The sequence below is a fragment of the Stylophora pistillata genome, chromosome 7 (genome assembly GCF_964205215.1).
Source record: "Stylophora pistillata chromosome 7, jaStyPist1.2, whole genome shotgun sequence".
Lineage (NCBI taxonomy): Eukaryota > Metazoa > Cnidaria > Anthozoa > Scleractinia > Pocilloporidae > Stylophora > Stylophora pistillata.
Genome location: NC_142525.1, coordinates 32,505,710 through 32,522,434, shown reverse-complemented (window position 1 = coordinate 32,522,434; position 16,725 = coordinate 32,505,710). Strand labels below are relative to the sequence as shown.

General features: G+C 38.7%; 1 protein-coding gene across 1 annotated transcript; it reads right to left on the bottom strand.

The window, feature by feature from the left end:
* Positions 1-4,459: 4,459 nt before the first annotated feature.
* On the bottom strand, positions 4,460-13,574 carry LOC111335610 (uncharacterized). Its single transcript, XM_088726490.1, is given in 8 exon segments — positions 4,460-4,958; positions 5,712-5,789; positions 6,053-6,292; positions 6,949-7,003; positions 7,211-9,411; positions 9,414-9,470; positions 10,014-10,046; positions 10,579-13,574. Coding segments are annotated over 8 exon segments (3,498 nt in total). The 5' UTR covers positions 11,219-13,574; the 3' UTR covers positions 4,460-4,764.
* Between the last annotated feature and the right edge of the window lie 3,151 nt (positions 13,575-16,725).

Below are 16,725 nucleotides of genomic sequence, written 5' to 3'. Positions count from 1 at the left end.
TACCCCACTTACGCACGTGGTATTACATCGCAAGTTGGTACTGTACGTCGCATCAACTTATGGGCTGGGGGTGGAAACATGACGAAAAGATGCCTGGCGCTATCATGGTGGAAATTGCTTGTTATCACGATCTAATGGCTGTTTGATTTACAGTGCACCTTTGGTAAAAAGAATGCCGCTGGAAAGAGACGGCCAGTTCGGCATTCCTTGATAGTGCGGAGAAAATCCGGCTAAACTGACAACTATTTTGTAATTGATATTGCTCTTATGTAGTGATAAGCCTCAAAAATCATGGGGGCTGGCATTTGTTCTCAGCTCAAGTTCACCGTGTTACGCTTTGCACATTCAGCAAATGTGTACACATCAACGCTGATGCTCAGGCTAGCTCAGTTATCACTGAAGTTTGCTGTCTCTAATTTTTGTTCAGGGGCTTGTTTCCCTATTGCCGAAGCTGTTATTTCCTACTCGAATGCGACCATACATACAGCCATCGTACTTTTACACATGCTCGAACTTCAGTGAGTAACTCTATGAAACCAGACTAAAATAGATACATGAATTAAGCCCCGATGTGGTCGAGTTCGCGCCGAAATAGTATTACGTGAAATACTATTGACATCCTTCTTGTTCTTGTTACCTGCTTGAGCCTTAATGTACAAACAAACAGACTGTACAAACACAATTCATCGTTGTTTGTGTGCTTCTATCATAGTATAATGTTATTTATAACCTCTGTCACTTTTCGTAATGTAACACTATACTTGCTGAAAAACTAACTACCATATTATACAAAACAAAATTTATTCAGGTCAATAAAATGCAGTATCAAAAATTATTTGACCGCAATGTTAGAATGATTAATTCAAACGAATAACATCCTAGGTGGTTATTATGATAACAATAAAAGCTTAATCAAGAGTAGTTAATCACCTCCTTGGCATCTATTTATTCATCATTTCATTGTACATACATACATACATACATACATACTTTATTTATTCCAGAAGCAGATGATAACTATTATATACAAATAAAACTAAAAAGAAAATACTTCTAGAAAAGGAAGTTAAGAGGTTATCCCTGTGTAAAAACTCCCTTAAAAGAAAAGACAAAATATAAATCAAAATCATTACAATCAAATATTTAAGTACGATTTAAGTTTAGATTTAAAATGCTGAAAACTGTCAGCTTCCACTATATCACCCGGTAACTCATTCCATAATTTGACAATCCTAATAAAAAAAGAATTTTTGTAACAATTAAGTCTAGCTGGTTTAATATAGAGTTTGTATTGATGATTTGCTCTCGTAGACCGAATCGTGGCAATATCAAAGAAGTCTTCAAAATTTAAATGATAAAAACCAAAAACTATCTTATAACATTCGACTAAAGATAAGTAAGTTCTACGGTCAGAGAGAGTGGGCCATTTTAGCAGTTTGCATCGGTCTTCATAGGACATTTCTCCTTTGCGTTGATTTAAAGCGAGTCTTGAGGCTCTTCGCTGTACATTTTCAAGGGTATGGATGTCCTTAACAAGGTAAGGACACCAAACAGGTACCGCATATTCCAAGATTGGCCGTACCAGAGACATGTACAGCATAGAAAAAACATTTGTGTTAGCGGTGCCTACTGAGCGTTTAATGGAACCTAAAACTTTGTTCGCTTTATTGACAGTGATACTTATGTGATGGCCCCATGAAAGATCTCTAGTTAGTGTGACACCGAGATCTTTAAAATTAGTCACATCTTTCAGGGGCTTTTCTAAGAAATAATTAGTTACCGACTTATCGCGTAAATGCGTAATTCGCATAGATTCGCATTTGTCTGCGTTGAAACGTAGCTGCCACTTACGAGCCCATGCGCTAAGATTATTAAGATCATCCTGAAGAAGCTGACTATCTTTTATAGGGTCAATTATCTCTCTGTAGATCTTCGTGTCGTCTGCATATAGTTTCACTGTAGATGATAGGAATTCAGATATGTCATTAATATACAATAAAAACAATAGGGGCCCGAGAATGGTTCCCTGTGGAGTTCCGGAGGTAACGCACGACCAATCAGAATAAGATCCCCTAACGACTACACGTTGTTTGCGCCCCACCAAAAAATGTCTCAGCCAGTTGAGTAAACATTCGTCGATGCCGCTACATTTCAATTTTAAAAGCAGTCGCTCATGAGGAACGCTGTCAAAGGCTTTGGCAAGATCCAGAAAAACAACATCGGTAGGAGTGGATGAATTACGGGATTTCGCCCAGTCATTAAACGTTGATAACATTTGAGTTGTAGTAGATCTTCCTCGTAAAAAGCCAAATTGGTTGCTATTGATAAAGTCGATTTCGCGCCAGAACTTAATCATCCTATCAAAAACAATTTTTTCACAGATCTTACAAGCAATTGAAGTAAGGGAAATTGGGCGGTAATTTTCTCTCGAAGATTTGGAACCCTTCTTATGTAGAGGTGTAATGTCGGCATGTTTCCATTCCTCAGGCAAAAGGCCAAGAGACAACGATTTGTTTATCATATACGTCAACGAAGGTGCTAATTCCGAAGCACACGACTTAAAAATGCACGGCGCGATATGGTCAGGCCCAGGAGACTTATTGGGCTTGAGTTTCAGAAGATGGCGTTTGACCTCATTGACAGAGCAATCAATTTTCGCAAGTTTCTTGTCAACAGTGCAGTCTTGAGTGGGAAAATTTGCATAATCTTCGGTAGTAAACACCGAAGAGAAGTATGAGTTCATACTCTGAGCAATACTGAAGTCGTCAGTCAGAACACATCCATCGACGCTTATAGAGATGAGATTATTAGTGCCTCTTCTCTTGGACTTAACAAAATTCCAGAAAGGTTTCGGGTTTTCATTTTCCTGAAGATCAAGTGCAAGTTTCTCTATATAAGACCATCTAGCTGTGTTACAAAGTCTCTTAACAGAATTGTTGAGTTGCCGATATTTTTCCCAAATAGTTGAATTGTTTTTTCTGCGAGCTCTATTATACAATAATTTCTTCTTTTTGCACAAAACGATAAGTTCCTGTGTAATCCAGGGGGCACTGGATCTCTTTTTATTCTTGCGTTTGGGAATGCACTCATCCACTGCTGTAAATAACAAGTCTTTCCAGCAAGCCCAATTATGATTAATATCGCTGTCGAAGAAGGCGCAATGCCATGGAATATGAGATAACAGCGATCTTAAGTGATCCCAGTCGGCTTTACCATAGCAATACAACAACTTCTGTGATTTACGCTGGACGTAAGGTATACCAGATAACGAGAAGGAGATAGAATTGTGATCTGAAAAGGGTTCTCCAACAACCAAATGGTTTACGAGGTCGGGCGAAGTAGTGAGAACTAAGTCTAGGATGTTCGAGTCTCTGGTAGGTTTATTTATCAACTGTGTCAAAAAATTGTCTTGGACGATGTCCATCATGAGTGTGTAAATATCAGATTGACGCAAGAATCTGTTATTCAACCAATCAATCTCCGGAAGATTGAAATCGCCAACAAGAATCAACTCGTTCGTCGAAAACTCTTGCAAAACAGCTTGTAAGTCCTCTAAAGGCTTAGGATCGTTATTGGGAGGACGATAGAAAACTCCCAAGGTGACTTTGCGATTGTATGAGAAAAGAAGATCGACGAAGATGAACTCTGAATCGTTCTGTGTAGTATCACGGGGAACCGCTTTGATGTGTTCTCGCGTAGCAATCAATACCCCGCCTCCATGACGTCCATTGAGCTTTCGGTCCCGCCTAAATACCGAGTAGTTACTAGGAAAGATTTCACCGTCAGGGATGGAGCTGTCCAGATGAGTTTCAGTTAAAACAATTATATCATAGCCCAGAGCGGCAATGGCTAAATCCAATTTGCTTGATTTGTTGACGATGCTTCGTGCATTAGCATAAAAGGTTAGAAGACGAGAGGACTTTTGCTGTTCCGTAAAATTGTGCCGCTCGGCTCCATTTGGACCAGGATTTGGGTTTACGTCGCCGCTCAACTGGAGAAGAATAATTTGGTAACTTGCAACAGAGTTAGGATAATAACTGATTCTTGACGAAGAAAAACCTCTTCGAAGGATTGGCAAAACAATATGGCGCCTAGTCCAGGACGCTGTGAAGATATTTAAGTTCATTGAAACTACAAACTCATCTTGTAGAACCAAGAAGAAATCGTCAGCTAAACACGGGAACATTTGAGATTGGCCCTGATCAGTCGTTTTTCCGCGATATAGAAGAATTAAACTAAGAATAAAACAAAGAAAACCGGAGAGTCGAAATGAGTGACCGTCAGCCATGACGACTCCACTCGACTCCAGCTGATGATATATAAGGCAAAGCTAAAACTTGTGAAACATTCAGAGAGCTGGTAAGAAAAGATCTACTCGTTTCATGATTCAGTATTTGACATCGTCAGTGAAATATCCGTTCAATAGTACTTGATGATAAAAATTTTAAATAGTTCGCAATTTCGATGAGAGTATTTAGTGATCTCAAGTAAGTAATGACAATTAGCAATTGACTTTATAGGCAACTATCTTGGAAAAAAAATAAACTTAACAAAGACAAAGCAGAGGAAGAAAACACAAAAATCGAGGAAGGTCGCGACAGCTTTTTTCGACTTTTCCCACCAAAATTAAACTTCCTGCTTCTTGCAAATACACAATCTTTGACTGTAGTAGTCCCTATCGTCCTCGAATCCAAAAGTCTCTGACAACATTGTTGATTGATTACAGAATTCGTACAAAAAGTACTTGGTATAGCATGTAGTTTGTTATAGCAAGTCAGCCAACATGGGCTGTTCACATTCCGTCAAGGTATCGTAAAGAGTACCCACGTCGATAAAACGTTGCCTACGGCTATGCATCAGAGCCTCAAGACATGGATTTACGGTCCTGTTGTCCAGGTAACGGATCTCGGCGGCGCTCAGACCCAGTTTCTCCGCGAACAGCTTCCATTCATCTCCGCCTGTGAATGTGAGAAAAGTAAATTCTATCTTTACGAACGAATCGTAACAAGCTAACTTATGTTCCGACCGCGGTATAATAGGAAGGTCCGCTCCCTGAAGCGATCCCCATCTGTAGTACATATATCTTATTAACCAAGCGCGAGGGCCGTACTGGGAGAATATCGGCCCGAGATCTTGACAGTACGGACCAAGCGCAGCGAGGTCCGTACAAAAAAGACCGAGGGTCGATATTCTTCCAGTACGGTCCCGAGCAAGCTTGGTTAATAAGAGATTTATTATACGACTGAAGTTCAAAGGGACACAAATGCGGTATCATTCGGGACCATTCAGGACAGTGCCCGGTCCAATACTGAGAGAATATTGACCGGCAATAGAGCATTTTGATTGGTTGATTTTAGTTATTGGCCCTCTGACTGCCCGAGTCGAGTAATAAAGCGTAGTAGTAACCACTTGTCAGGTACGAGGTCGAGTGATCAATGTCATTTGGAAATAACAGTGTAATACGTTTCATGGGAAGTTACAAGAGTACCTATAGACCAGGGTAATATGATTTTAAAGCCTTTCAGTTTGGCCTTTTTTCGGTTTAACTTTCCATGATAACATTTTATGGAAGAGGCTGTCAGGGACGTAAAAACTGCCACTGAAGACAACTTTACAGCTCTGGTTCAAGTCGTACCTTTAACATTGAAACAGAACATCCAAACACAGAATATAATGCAATCCTAATTACGATGGATAGTTAACGGTTTTACCACACAAGTTGATCGCTAGTTCCTTCAACTTCGATGGAGAGATGTTCAGCAGATCAAGTTCTTCCGGTAAAATTGGACCTAAAGAAAGAAACATCATAAATGAGGGTAATGTAACGGGGGAAGGGGGCAAGGGGATGGTAAGGGGGGGGGGAGGCGAAGAGAGACAAGAATCCAAATAAATTTGACCTCCCGGTAAAATCTATAAAGTAAAAGCACCGTAGTAAACTCAGATACGTGCGAAGACTGAATTTGTTTGTAAATGACACACGTTGTAAATGGTCCTAAGGCTTGATCAAGATGAAGAGGTGATGAAGCGAATCAAAATAATAAAAGAAAACTACCTGCGGTTCCAGCTGGAGTCATTTCCTTTAAATGCTTTACTACGTCATAGCGATTTTCCCTCTTAGCTACTCTAACCAAAGAACGGACTATTCTCGTGGTTTCAGGTAAAGGATTTGTCAATGCCTCTTGGCTTAACTGCAGCTTGTTCAGAATTGGAACGACGACACTTGAAGCATTAGAAGTCGAGTGAAGGAAATCAATAGCACCACTGGAGAGAACAAGTTCCTTTGCTTCTTTCTCTGAAGCGACAAAATGCAAAACAAAACAAAACAAAGATATACTGGCAGACAAACACAGACGCAAAAATAACAAAATAAACACACACAAAAAAACCAATAACAAGCGTGCAAAAACATGTGATTTAGCGTTACTCTTCGCAAGAAGAGCGCTCACTAGAATTGATAAAGTTGCTCCGTGCACCAAATTAGGACTACGGGGCTGATAATGACCGAGGCTTATGCCCTAAGTCTTCCTGAACACATCAAAGCGATTTTAAAAGGAACCCCACAAACAAAATCCTCTCAGGAAACCGTGCCCACCCAAGAATTTCATTTTTAATACTTAAGTATTTTGTATCTTTTCGATGCTGATCATGTACGTATCTTTTTGTACTACTCTGGTTTTAATTTTTCTCTCGCAGACACCACAACTCTTGCACTACTCTAAAACTGAGATGAGTTAAGGTGTTGTTACTAGTGATACTGCTTCCAAGATAAAAGGAGCGGTGTAGCCAAAGGTTAAGAGGCATTACCAACGTTAGACTACAACTTATCGGAGGGTAAGTAGTACATCATATACCGTCACACTAAAACGATCACACATTTAATAAAAAAGAAACGAATAAAAGTAAATAAGCTCACTTGAAAACCTGTGGAAGGAAAAAAGGTCAACACACCTTTTGACGAACTAAGTTTCTTTGAAGAACACCAATCACGGTCAACTTGCACCTGCTACAAAAGCAAAGACAAAATTCGTCATAACGTTGAATAATCTGTCAGTTGTTTAAAAATAAAACCAAAACAAAACAAAATAACTAATACTAAATCTTATCAGGTCGTTCGTTTGGACTTGATTCGATCGATCATTTGTTCATGTATTTTATTTGTGCCATTACGTGTGTTACTAGATTTGAAGATATTTCAACGTCATAAATTTACATAGTTACATGTCTTGACCTGCACTTCTAGAAAGTTGAACCACGGTGCAAACTTCCTGATGTCCAGTCTGAGATCGGCAGCACAGGCAGACCTGTCACAAACCACAAATTGTTGATCTGTAGCAAAATTGGCTTCTGACCAGAAGTGCAAGCACTGCTCCTTCTTACAACCTTTGACGCCATGGTCGCGACAGTAAATAACAGAATTCCCACGGCAACACACTGAACAGAGCACTTTTAGCTTCCATTTCATGTCCTTCAACCAAGGGAACTCCTTGCGCATACATTCCAGCATCAACACTAATTGTCGTCTAACGGCCCGTGCAACGAGTACATCGGAAGTGTGTTCAGTCACACTGGTGGGGAAATCGGAGTTTCCACCCGATCCGTTTGAGGCATCACAAATACCTGTTGCCTGATGAGCGACAACTTCGATGAAGGAAGAGTGGGAGAGAAGTATTATAGAACAACCTTCTTCGGGCAAGATCAGGAACCTAGCAAAATTGTGATAAAGTTGAGGTTGGTAAAGATTTGGCCATTCCTCTGAGCACCACTGGTAAAACTGTAGAACCATTCGCGGAAACAAGCTTGTGGGTACTTGACAGGAATGAAACGAGATATACAAAGACGGAAGTCGCGAGGATGCAACAAGGCTTTTAACTTCTTCGGAAGGATGAGATATTAACATTGACGGTACAAGGTATTGCTTCCTTCCATTTAACGATGGCCATGTGCACATTAGACTGAACTTCTCCATGATTTTAGTAAGGCTTTGAATGGTTTCCTTCTGCTTGTTCAAATCACCCCACAAGTGCTCGAGCAGTTCCTCATCGAGAATTCCAGTTTTTGCAAATTTGAGCCAACGTTCTCTACATTGACTTCCTTCCACACCGTGCGGCTCAACAGTAATCACCTTCTTGAAGACATCGATTAGCCACTGAATATCCAGCACAACCAATTCATTTAGGCTTAGCGTGTTAGCGAAATGAATAACAATCCGCTGGTTGTGTAGATAGTTCATTAACATTAGAAACTCTTTTTCATCAGAAATGTGGCACCTTCCAAATGCAGTCTGCCTTGCAGACTCAAAAGTGATCCATCTGTGCCCCTCCTCAACCTTGGCTTTCAGTTCCTTTTCAAACTTTAGCCACTTTATAGGGAGATCCTCTTCGGAATGCGGTAACTCATTAGCGACATCAAGAATTGCTTTCCTTAAACGTTTTACTTCTGGGCACCAAAACCAGCGACCTGACTTAGTGTTATCCACTGCAAAAACGCCTTTATACAGGTGACCACTGTACGGCTTCCCTTGAAGAGATTCAAAGATCCCAGCTGCAAGTGAGGAGGCAGTATTTGTACAATAGGGTCGATCAGCATGAGTACAGACTAAAAAAACAGCAGGGAGCTTTTCTGGCATATTTTCTGAATTACGACTACTCGCCTCATTAAGACAACTTTGATTGGCAAGGGATGCCACAGATGACAACCAAGAGTCCAAGTAATCCCAATTGGTGTCAAGACACAAACTTTCCTCTCGTTTCGTTGACCTTCCCTCTGTCATCCATTGACTAGCTCGATCATTAGGATTCCGGCTGAGATCATACGTCAAGAGATAGATAGCTCTTGGGGTTAGAAAAAGAGGATGAGTAACATAGTAAACCAGCTGTCCGCCAAAATCAAACAGAATGGAGTCTATTTCTTGTTGGTCATTTGACCTTGTATCTTTGCAAATTCCCTTTGTTAGCAAGGGCACTAACTCATCGAGCATGCCAGGATCGGTTACTGAGGACGTCCTATGTACTTAATCAGAGTTATTTGCATCCTTACTGTTGCACGTAGCTCCACAATTTTCAGGACTTATCCGCGGACCGTGATGTGTCTCGGGTGTTCCTTCAACTCTAGTGGGAAACCCGCTTGTAGCTCCGGTTGTCTCGTTATCACCTGTCAAGTCATTCGCGACAGCTCGGGCTATGATATGGTCGAATGAAGTGCCTGGAAAGTCCAGTTTCTATGAACCCCAAGTCTCTTTGACCAATTTAAAATAGGAACGATCTATCTCTATTCCTTGGGTACTTTCTTGATTCGCATTGAATGGTTGTCCCTTTAGTGACCTTTTCAAACTGGTCTTCCCCGCTCGTTCTTGTCCGATCAGAATTATTGACAACCTTTTTACCTTTGCCTTTCCTTCCATAAGGCCCCTCTATAAGCATATGGAGTCAAAGGGCCGCGTGCAAAAATTTCGGCTGGAACCGTGTCCCTTTCTGTAAAATAATGAAGTAAACAGACGAATCAACATTATTTGAACAAGATTACCTTATTGCATACCTCCACATTATTCGCACAGTACGCCAAGTGGGGACAAAAGAGAATTTGAACTTGATTTCATCACGCACTCTGGCTAAAAATACGACGAGCCTTTTTGTTTTTCAGAAAAGGGAGCGTATAGTCATACATGCAAAAGGAATACAATCATTTTAGAAATACGAAGCAACTTTCGTGTTTCATCGAGAAGTCCATCACTATTACATTTTGGTGATTCTAAAGAGAGTATCGGTTTCTCTCTGAACAGATTTAGATGCCGACGTTTCGAGCGTTAGCTTTTCGTCGCTCCGACGAAGGGCTAACGCTCGAAACGTCAGCATTTGTAATTGTTACGGTGGCCAATTTACCATTTCAACTTTGTTGATATATCCAAATTATTTCGTTACCCCCACCGACGCAGCCCCAAACAGCTTCTTTAGAAACTCTCAGCCTTTATTCAGATTTAGATGCCGTTTGATTATTAACAATTGCATCTTACTTACTTCTCGCTGTTGCCTTTACTGCTTCTGAACCACCTATTCAACCATAACGAGACGATTAAAAGTTGTCAAGGTCCAAGTTATGATATTATATAAGCTGTAATACCGCAGACACTTCTATTAAAAAACACAGAATAAATAAAATAAAATAATAATGGTGATAACAATAAAAGTAATGATGATTATTATAATAATACCAACACCAACGATTATAATGACGATGATGATGATGGTTGCGATATTAATTGTAAAAATAATACGCGAGATGCGAGCAGCAAAACATTTTGTACTGGTTAGTGCTATAACAATCCGCAAGGGCCTTGCGTTTTTTGTTTGTTTTGTTTGTCTCGCGAGAGGACTTTAAAATCACTCGTGTCAAGACGTTCGCGTAATTCGCTACAAAAAAACAACAAGAAAACTTTGTCAAGAAACAGTGTAATGAACGTGTCAGAAATTCGTCAGTGGCAGTTACGAGAGGCAAGATTAAAGAGGACTGCGTAAACAACCTCGACAGAGCTTGATGGTCCTTTATGCAATTCATCGAAATGAAAAGTATGAATTTACTTACCTAACGTGAGCGACTTTTGTAAAGTTTTGTACATGTTGTACAAAGAACCTTTCCTCGGTTCTCGAGGGAACTCCCTGTAAACCCTCTCATCAACGTCCTCCAAAGTTTTATTTCTGTAATGATTGATGGGATCCTCATAGACTGCTCCTCCTAAGCGCAATAAAACCATTTTGACATTCTTCCAACAGATATTAAACAATGCATCGTTGATTGAAGCCTGTATGGGATAAGTGCCTATCACATTGTAATGATAGAACCGTAGGCGAGTAATGTCAGCCTGAACAGACGAGTCTGACATGGGAGGGAATTTATTCCAACCGGTTGCAGGTGCGTCAAGGTTACAAATGCTTACTAGAAGAATTCCAAGAAGTTCGATTTCGAATTCCTCAGATGTAACTGATGAACTTACAGCTGGGTAAAGTTTATCCCAGTCAGACAGGCTAATGACCTCTTTCTGTCGGAATGATAGTAGCTTGGCATGTCTTTGAGGGTCAGCTGAAAACCATTCAAGGGCTCCTGGTGGACGAACTCTTTGAAACGTGTTCCTCAGGACCTGTGATCCTACATCCGAAAGAAGGCAGTACAATCGATAATAATTGGCCTTTTCCTCAGATTTAAATAGAGACGATGCAGTGGCCATGGTGTCATCTCCTTCAGTGAAAAATTATGCGACAAATTAAAATACGTTCTTCAATGAATTATGGACAGTTCCATTGAATTTCCTTAGAACAGAGAGGAAAGACTTGAGAAGAGAAAAAGAGAAACCTAAGATAGAACATCGCTTATAATAAGTCTTAGTAACAAAGTGAAATAAATGAATAAGAAAAAATCCAGGTGGCAATTAGGCGACTGATTTTTAAGAACGGAACCGTGAAAGGAAGGCAGTTGGACCGTTTTGTTTTAAGAAAAATACTAGGCTTAAATGAATTTTTCCAAAGTAAAACCTGTCTATTCATTAATATATGAGGTTAAGAAATGTGTTTACCGCAAACAGCAAACTTCTTGCCAACTGCTTTCAACCGTTTCCACATAAAAGTTATTTCAAAACATTTGCGTGAACTGCGAACACGAGACTACATCAGCGTTGTTTTTATTTTTCATTCTATGCCGTATATCCCATTGCCCTATATTTCTTGTCCCATTAGACAGTACCTTCTAAAAATTTCATTTCAAAAGAAGAAAAAATCTTGAGCATAAGTGTTGTCATAGGAAAATCCAATATAAAGACGCCGTGCAGCCGGTTAACCGACTTTCCAGTGAATAATAAATGAAGTAACTTTTCAGATCCAAATAATACAAATGTATAAGGTTTTAAAATCACCCAATAATCCAACACTGCCGCGAATAGTGAAATACAATTCGGCGCTTCTATGTCAGAAGTTGGCATCTATAAAGAAGTAGATATTTTATTAATTTGTGACTAATGATAATTATAAAAATTAATTTAAAAGTAAGTAAACGGGCAACTCATATTTTCATTTATTTTATTTACGTAAAGTTATTTTAAATTCAGGCGAGCGAAGAAGAAAAACTTATTTTGCGTTTCCAATACATGTAGTCCCACAGGTGTCCCAAGCTCACGTCTCGAGGAAAAACGAAAATTATTTCTTGAAGCGTCACGCGTTGTGTGACGCAGTGTAAAAACAGGAAAAACAATAACGGCAAAGCAAGCCCATTAAATGGCGGAAATCACCAAAAAACAGCACGGACACACAAGATATGAGTCAGTTTCATCAATTTTAAGTATAAAATATTCATATTTCGCAATATTTAGTGTTTTAAACTGACCATATTTCGTTGCCTATACTAATCTCAAGAACGCATTCAAATTCTCTGCGGTTGGTCACGTAACTTAACACCGCGTCACACAACGCATGATGCTTTCAAGAAATTATCCTTCGTTTTTCCTCTAGAGGTGAGCTTGGGACGCCTGTGATAGCCCAAGGTTCCAAAAACGCTTTTGTATTTTTAATAGTTAGCAGAGTTAAATGATTCTTCAACATCCAGTGGCATGACTGACCCATATTCCATTACGTATATTCGGCTATTCACTCTTCCGCCCCAGAGAATAGAGACAGCGCACACGCAACGTTCCTATACAAGTGTACATGTGCTACAGTATTTTCTGAGAAAATTATGGTGCAATCTGTAATACTTCGTTTGTTATTATTCCCAAGCTTCGTAATTCCGCCCTTTAAAAAAAACTTCATCACATAATATTCTTTTTCCTCCAGATTTAGAGTTTATTCATGTAACCCTGTAAACCTGTTGCGATAGGATTCTTAAAGGGTAAAACCGTTTTCCTATCACAATCTGAAATTCGTTAACTTACTTAATCCTCGGTTGCACTGCCACCCTAAATATAAGTCACTGACAGGTTCACGTTCCCCTTAACTCCACAGGAAGACTGGAAAAAAAATGCCTGAAAGCGCACGGAAAATTCTTCGACTAAATTTTTAAATCGTGGAACTGTTGATGTAAACCCCCAACAGCACACGTAGGTCATGTGCCAATGGGGTAGGCTGGTTTTTCTCAATTTCAGAGAGATCGCCCAATCAAACTTATCAAACGGAAAGACAGCTGATAACGCAATCGTTTTCTGTTCTCTATAATTCGCAGTTTCCAGGCTTATGTAACGCAATGCAATAACTGTTTATCATGCCATTGTATACGTGGCTGCCGTGCTGAGTAAATATTCGCCTACTCACAGGGCTCTTTTTTTATCTTTGCGTTTTGAGGAATTAATGAGATAATTCTTATGGCAGGGAGCACGAAATCACAAGTTCATGGCCACTATGTAAGAAAGAAATTGTACTCTCACTTGTACTGATTGAATTCGAAGTAGATCAAATGTCTCATCGCATTTAACGAAAATGACAAATAGTTTACTTCTCTCGAAACATTGTCAAACATCATTATACCTGTAGCCATAATTACTACTTACGAGATAAAACATTTTTTTTCTCTCTAATCTACTGATGCTCCGAATATTTTAGTAAAAGAAAGAAAGAATCGGAAAAAGAAAGAAAGATATGGATGTGGAGGGTCTTTTTGATGAAACAGTTTTACCACAAAATGATAAACACATTGTTCCAAAAGCACAATCATATGAAAGCATTTTTTCTGATGATAAAGAGTTTTCTATTGATCCACAATATTTCAATGAGCAACCAGATGAAGATGAAGTGCCAGATTATGAAACAGATGATGAGGATATACAAAAAGACATTTTCAATGATGCCGGTCTTGAAGATTATGAAAATGTTGATAAGATTCTTGCTCAAGAACAAATGAACCCACTAACAACCAAAAAGTATCTTCAAAAGGTTGCCAAAGAAGCTATATTTAAGCGAAATCAACTTAACGGTTATAAAGCGAACATCACCAAAGACTATAATAAGGGGAAAATATCTCCAGCAGAAAGGCAATTTGCTATGAAACGACTGGATGAGGCAAGAGGAGTATTAAATCAGTATATAAAACATTACGAAACAAGAATAAAAACAATGACCGAAAGTGGTTCCCAGACTCCAACCAAAAGATAGTCTTTACGAACAGTTTCTATCAGACTTTACAAAAGTGAATCAGTGGACTTATATTCAAGAAATTTTTGCACAATCACCTAAAACTAGATCATCGGGATTTTTTCAGATCGGTCCAACCATCGATAATGTAAAGCATGTCTTTGTATTTATTCAGCGTGATAAAGACAACAATGCTGATGCGAATCCGTATGAATATGACACTTTTAGCATCAACGCTGATCGAGGAAATGGCTCTTACCTTACGACTTGTCGTTTAGAATATGGTAAAGGCGTATTTTATCCCAAAGTGGAATACGATAGCGACTCCAAAGTAAGAATATTTAATGATTTGATGAGTTATGCAATGCGTAAGAATGATTACAATTTAGGTACGCAACTTAATCTCAGTAATTTCAACTGATTCTCTTTTCGGAGTTATCTGTTTCAATCTCCGTTATCAAACTGGAAAGGTTACAAAAGATCCCAAACAGCTTGTTTTCAGATATAAACTAAATGCTCAAGCAGCTGCTGATAGTGTTTTCAAAGTGAATGCTGTTGTACTCTATGAAAAAGGAGTAATTATAACCAAGTCGGAAATGAATTGCTGATAGTGTAAATTATTTAAATTTCTGATTAATTGATGCATCTCTTTTTTTTTATTAATTAAAAATGTTATATGATTGAATAATTGTATAACAAAGATTATATATAAGATATGGCACAGTTATATGAAATCAATGTTGAACTATCACCAAATCAAAAGAAGAATCTCGGTAAAGCTTATCATAGCAGACATGTCAATCACACTAAGATTAACCTCAAACGCATTGACAGGCAATGATAAACTCTTAGTTCCAGAGACAGTTGCTAAACGGTAAATGAAACATCGTCAAATAAAAAAGGTATAGATATCAGACTACCAAAAACCAATATCCGAAACCAAATTGGAGGCAGCCTTTTAACATCAATTCTTAGTATGGCAAAACCTCTTTTACCAACTATTGGAAAGACATTAGGCCTTTCCGCTTTGTCTGGATTGGCAAGTGAAGGAGCTTCTCAGTTAGTTAAAGCAAATTCTGGGAAAGGTGTTCAGTCAGGCAGTTCTCTCATACCGCAGAATAAAATGAATCAGCTCATTCAATACAAGAATTTATTAACTGAAAAACGGAAAAGAGACATTCTGGGTGCTTTACAAAGTGGACAAGGTGTTCACTTTAAACCAACAAAAACTCAAATGGGAGGAGCCCTTGGGACTATTCTTGCTTCAATTGGTATTCCAATGGCTATTGATTTGGTTAAGAATTTAGTTTCTGGACAAGGAACACCACGGTTGGGATCAAAAGGTGGCAAAGGAGCTCCAAGATTGGGTGCTTACACGTATCCACCTCCATTTATCGGTAATTGGTCAAAAAGTCAAGTCGGCAGAGGTTAAAAAACAGAAAAATCAAAAAAAAAAAAAAAAAGCTCGAAAAAAGGAAAAGATTACTTCTAGGAAAAAACAGCCCGTTCAATTCAATTCCACTACTCGGAGCAATTTTGTAAGACCACAATTCCATAAAAAAAAAGATCCCTTTAACAAACTTTAATCTCATTAAATGGTGTGAATATCTAAAAATTCCGATAAATGATGTTTTAAGTAGAGATGAAAGGGTTCCACACAACCAGAAACAAGCTATATTTATTTACAATCTTCACCCATCACACATGTCAGGATCACATTGGGTAGCAACTTTAGTTAAAGATAATGTAATCAATTACTTCAATTCATTTAGAATGTTACCATTTCAAGAACTAGTTGATCATGCTAAAAAGAGGAATCTAACTCTTCTTCATCAGAACGATCAAATTCAGAACATTGAAACAACGACTTGTGGTTATTTTTTTCTGTATTTCTTGAATGAGATGAACAAAGGCAAATCATATTTTGATCTTCTGCAAGTGTTTGATATACACGACACGATGAAAAATGATAAATTCTTAGTTAACTATTTCAGAAATATCTAACGTATTTTATATGTATATTATATTTTGTATTTTATCTTATTGTGTTAAGTAGAAAAAAGTTACCGATTGTGTGAAAGATAGCGAAAGATATTAACCAGCCAAAAACGGTAGAATGATGTTAAAATGCATTTGTGCAGAATGTGGGATAACGAAAACAAAGTTTGTTAATATCGATTCCAAAGGTGGAGCATTGTTTGATGTAAGCAGCAGTCATTCAATAGGTGAAATGGTCTTAAAAGGATCATGAGCCAACAGTGGAGCTTATCTCGCTCGAAAGGGTAATGCAAAAGCTATCAAATCAGATTACGCTAAGAACAAAATCAAACAAACAGCAAATAAATATCTCGATCAAGCTCTTGACAGCTTCACCGATGATTTGAGTAAAAATATAAGTGGAGGCAACTTTGATTACTCACAATGGTATCCAATGGACATTTATTCACCTCAAGGTGTTCATGATCCAACTAATCCACTTTACAAAGGCGGTGCTGTTGACATCCATAAACTAATCAGCAAGCTACCAAAACCGAAAGGTGGATGGACCCCTGGGTCATATAATTATATGGGTCCTTATAATCCACTTAACAAACAGTTATGATAAGAATACTGGTGAGGTGAC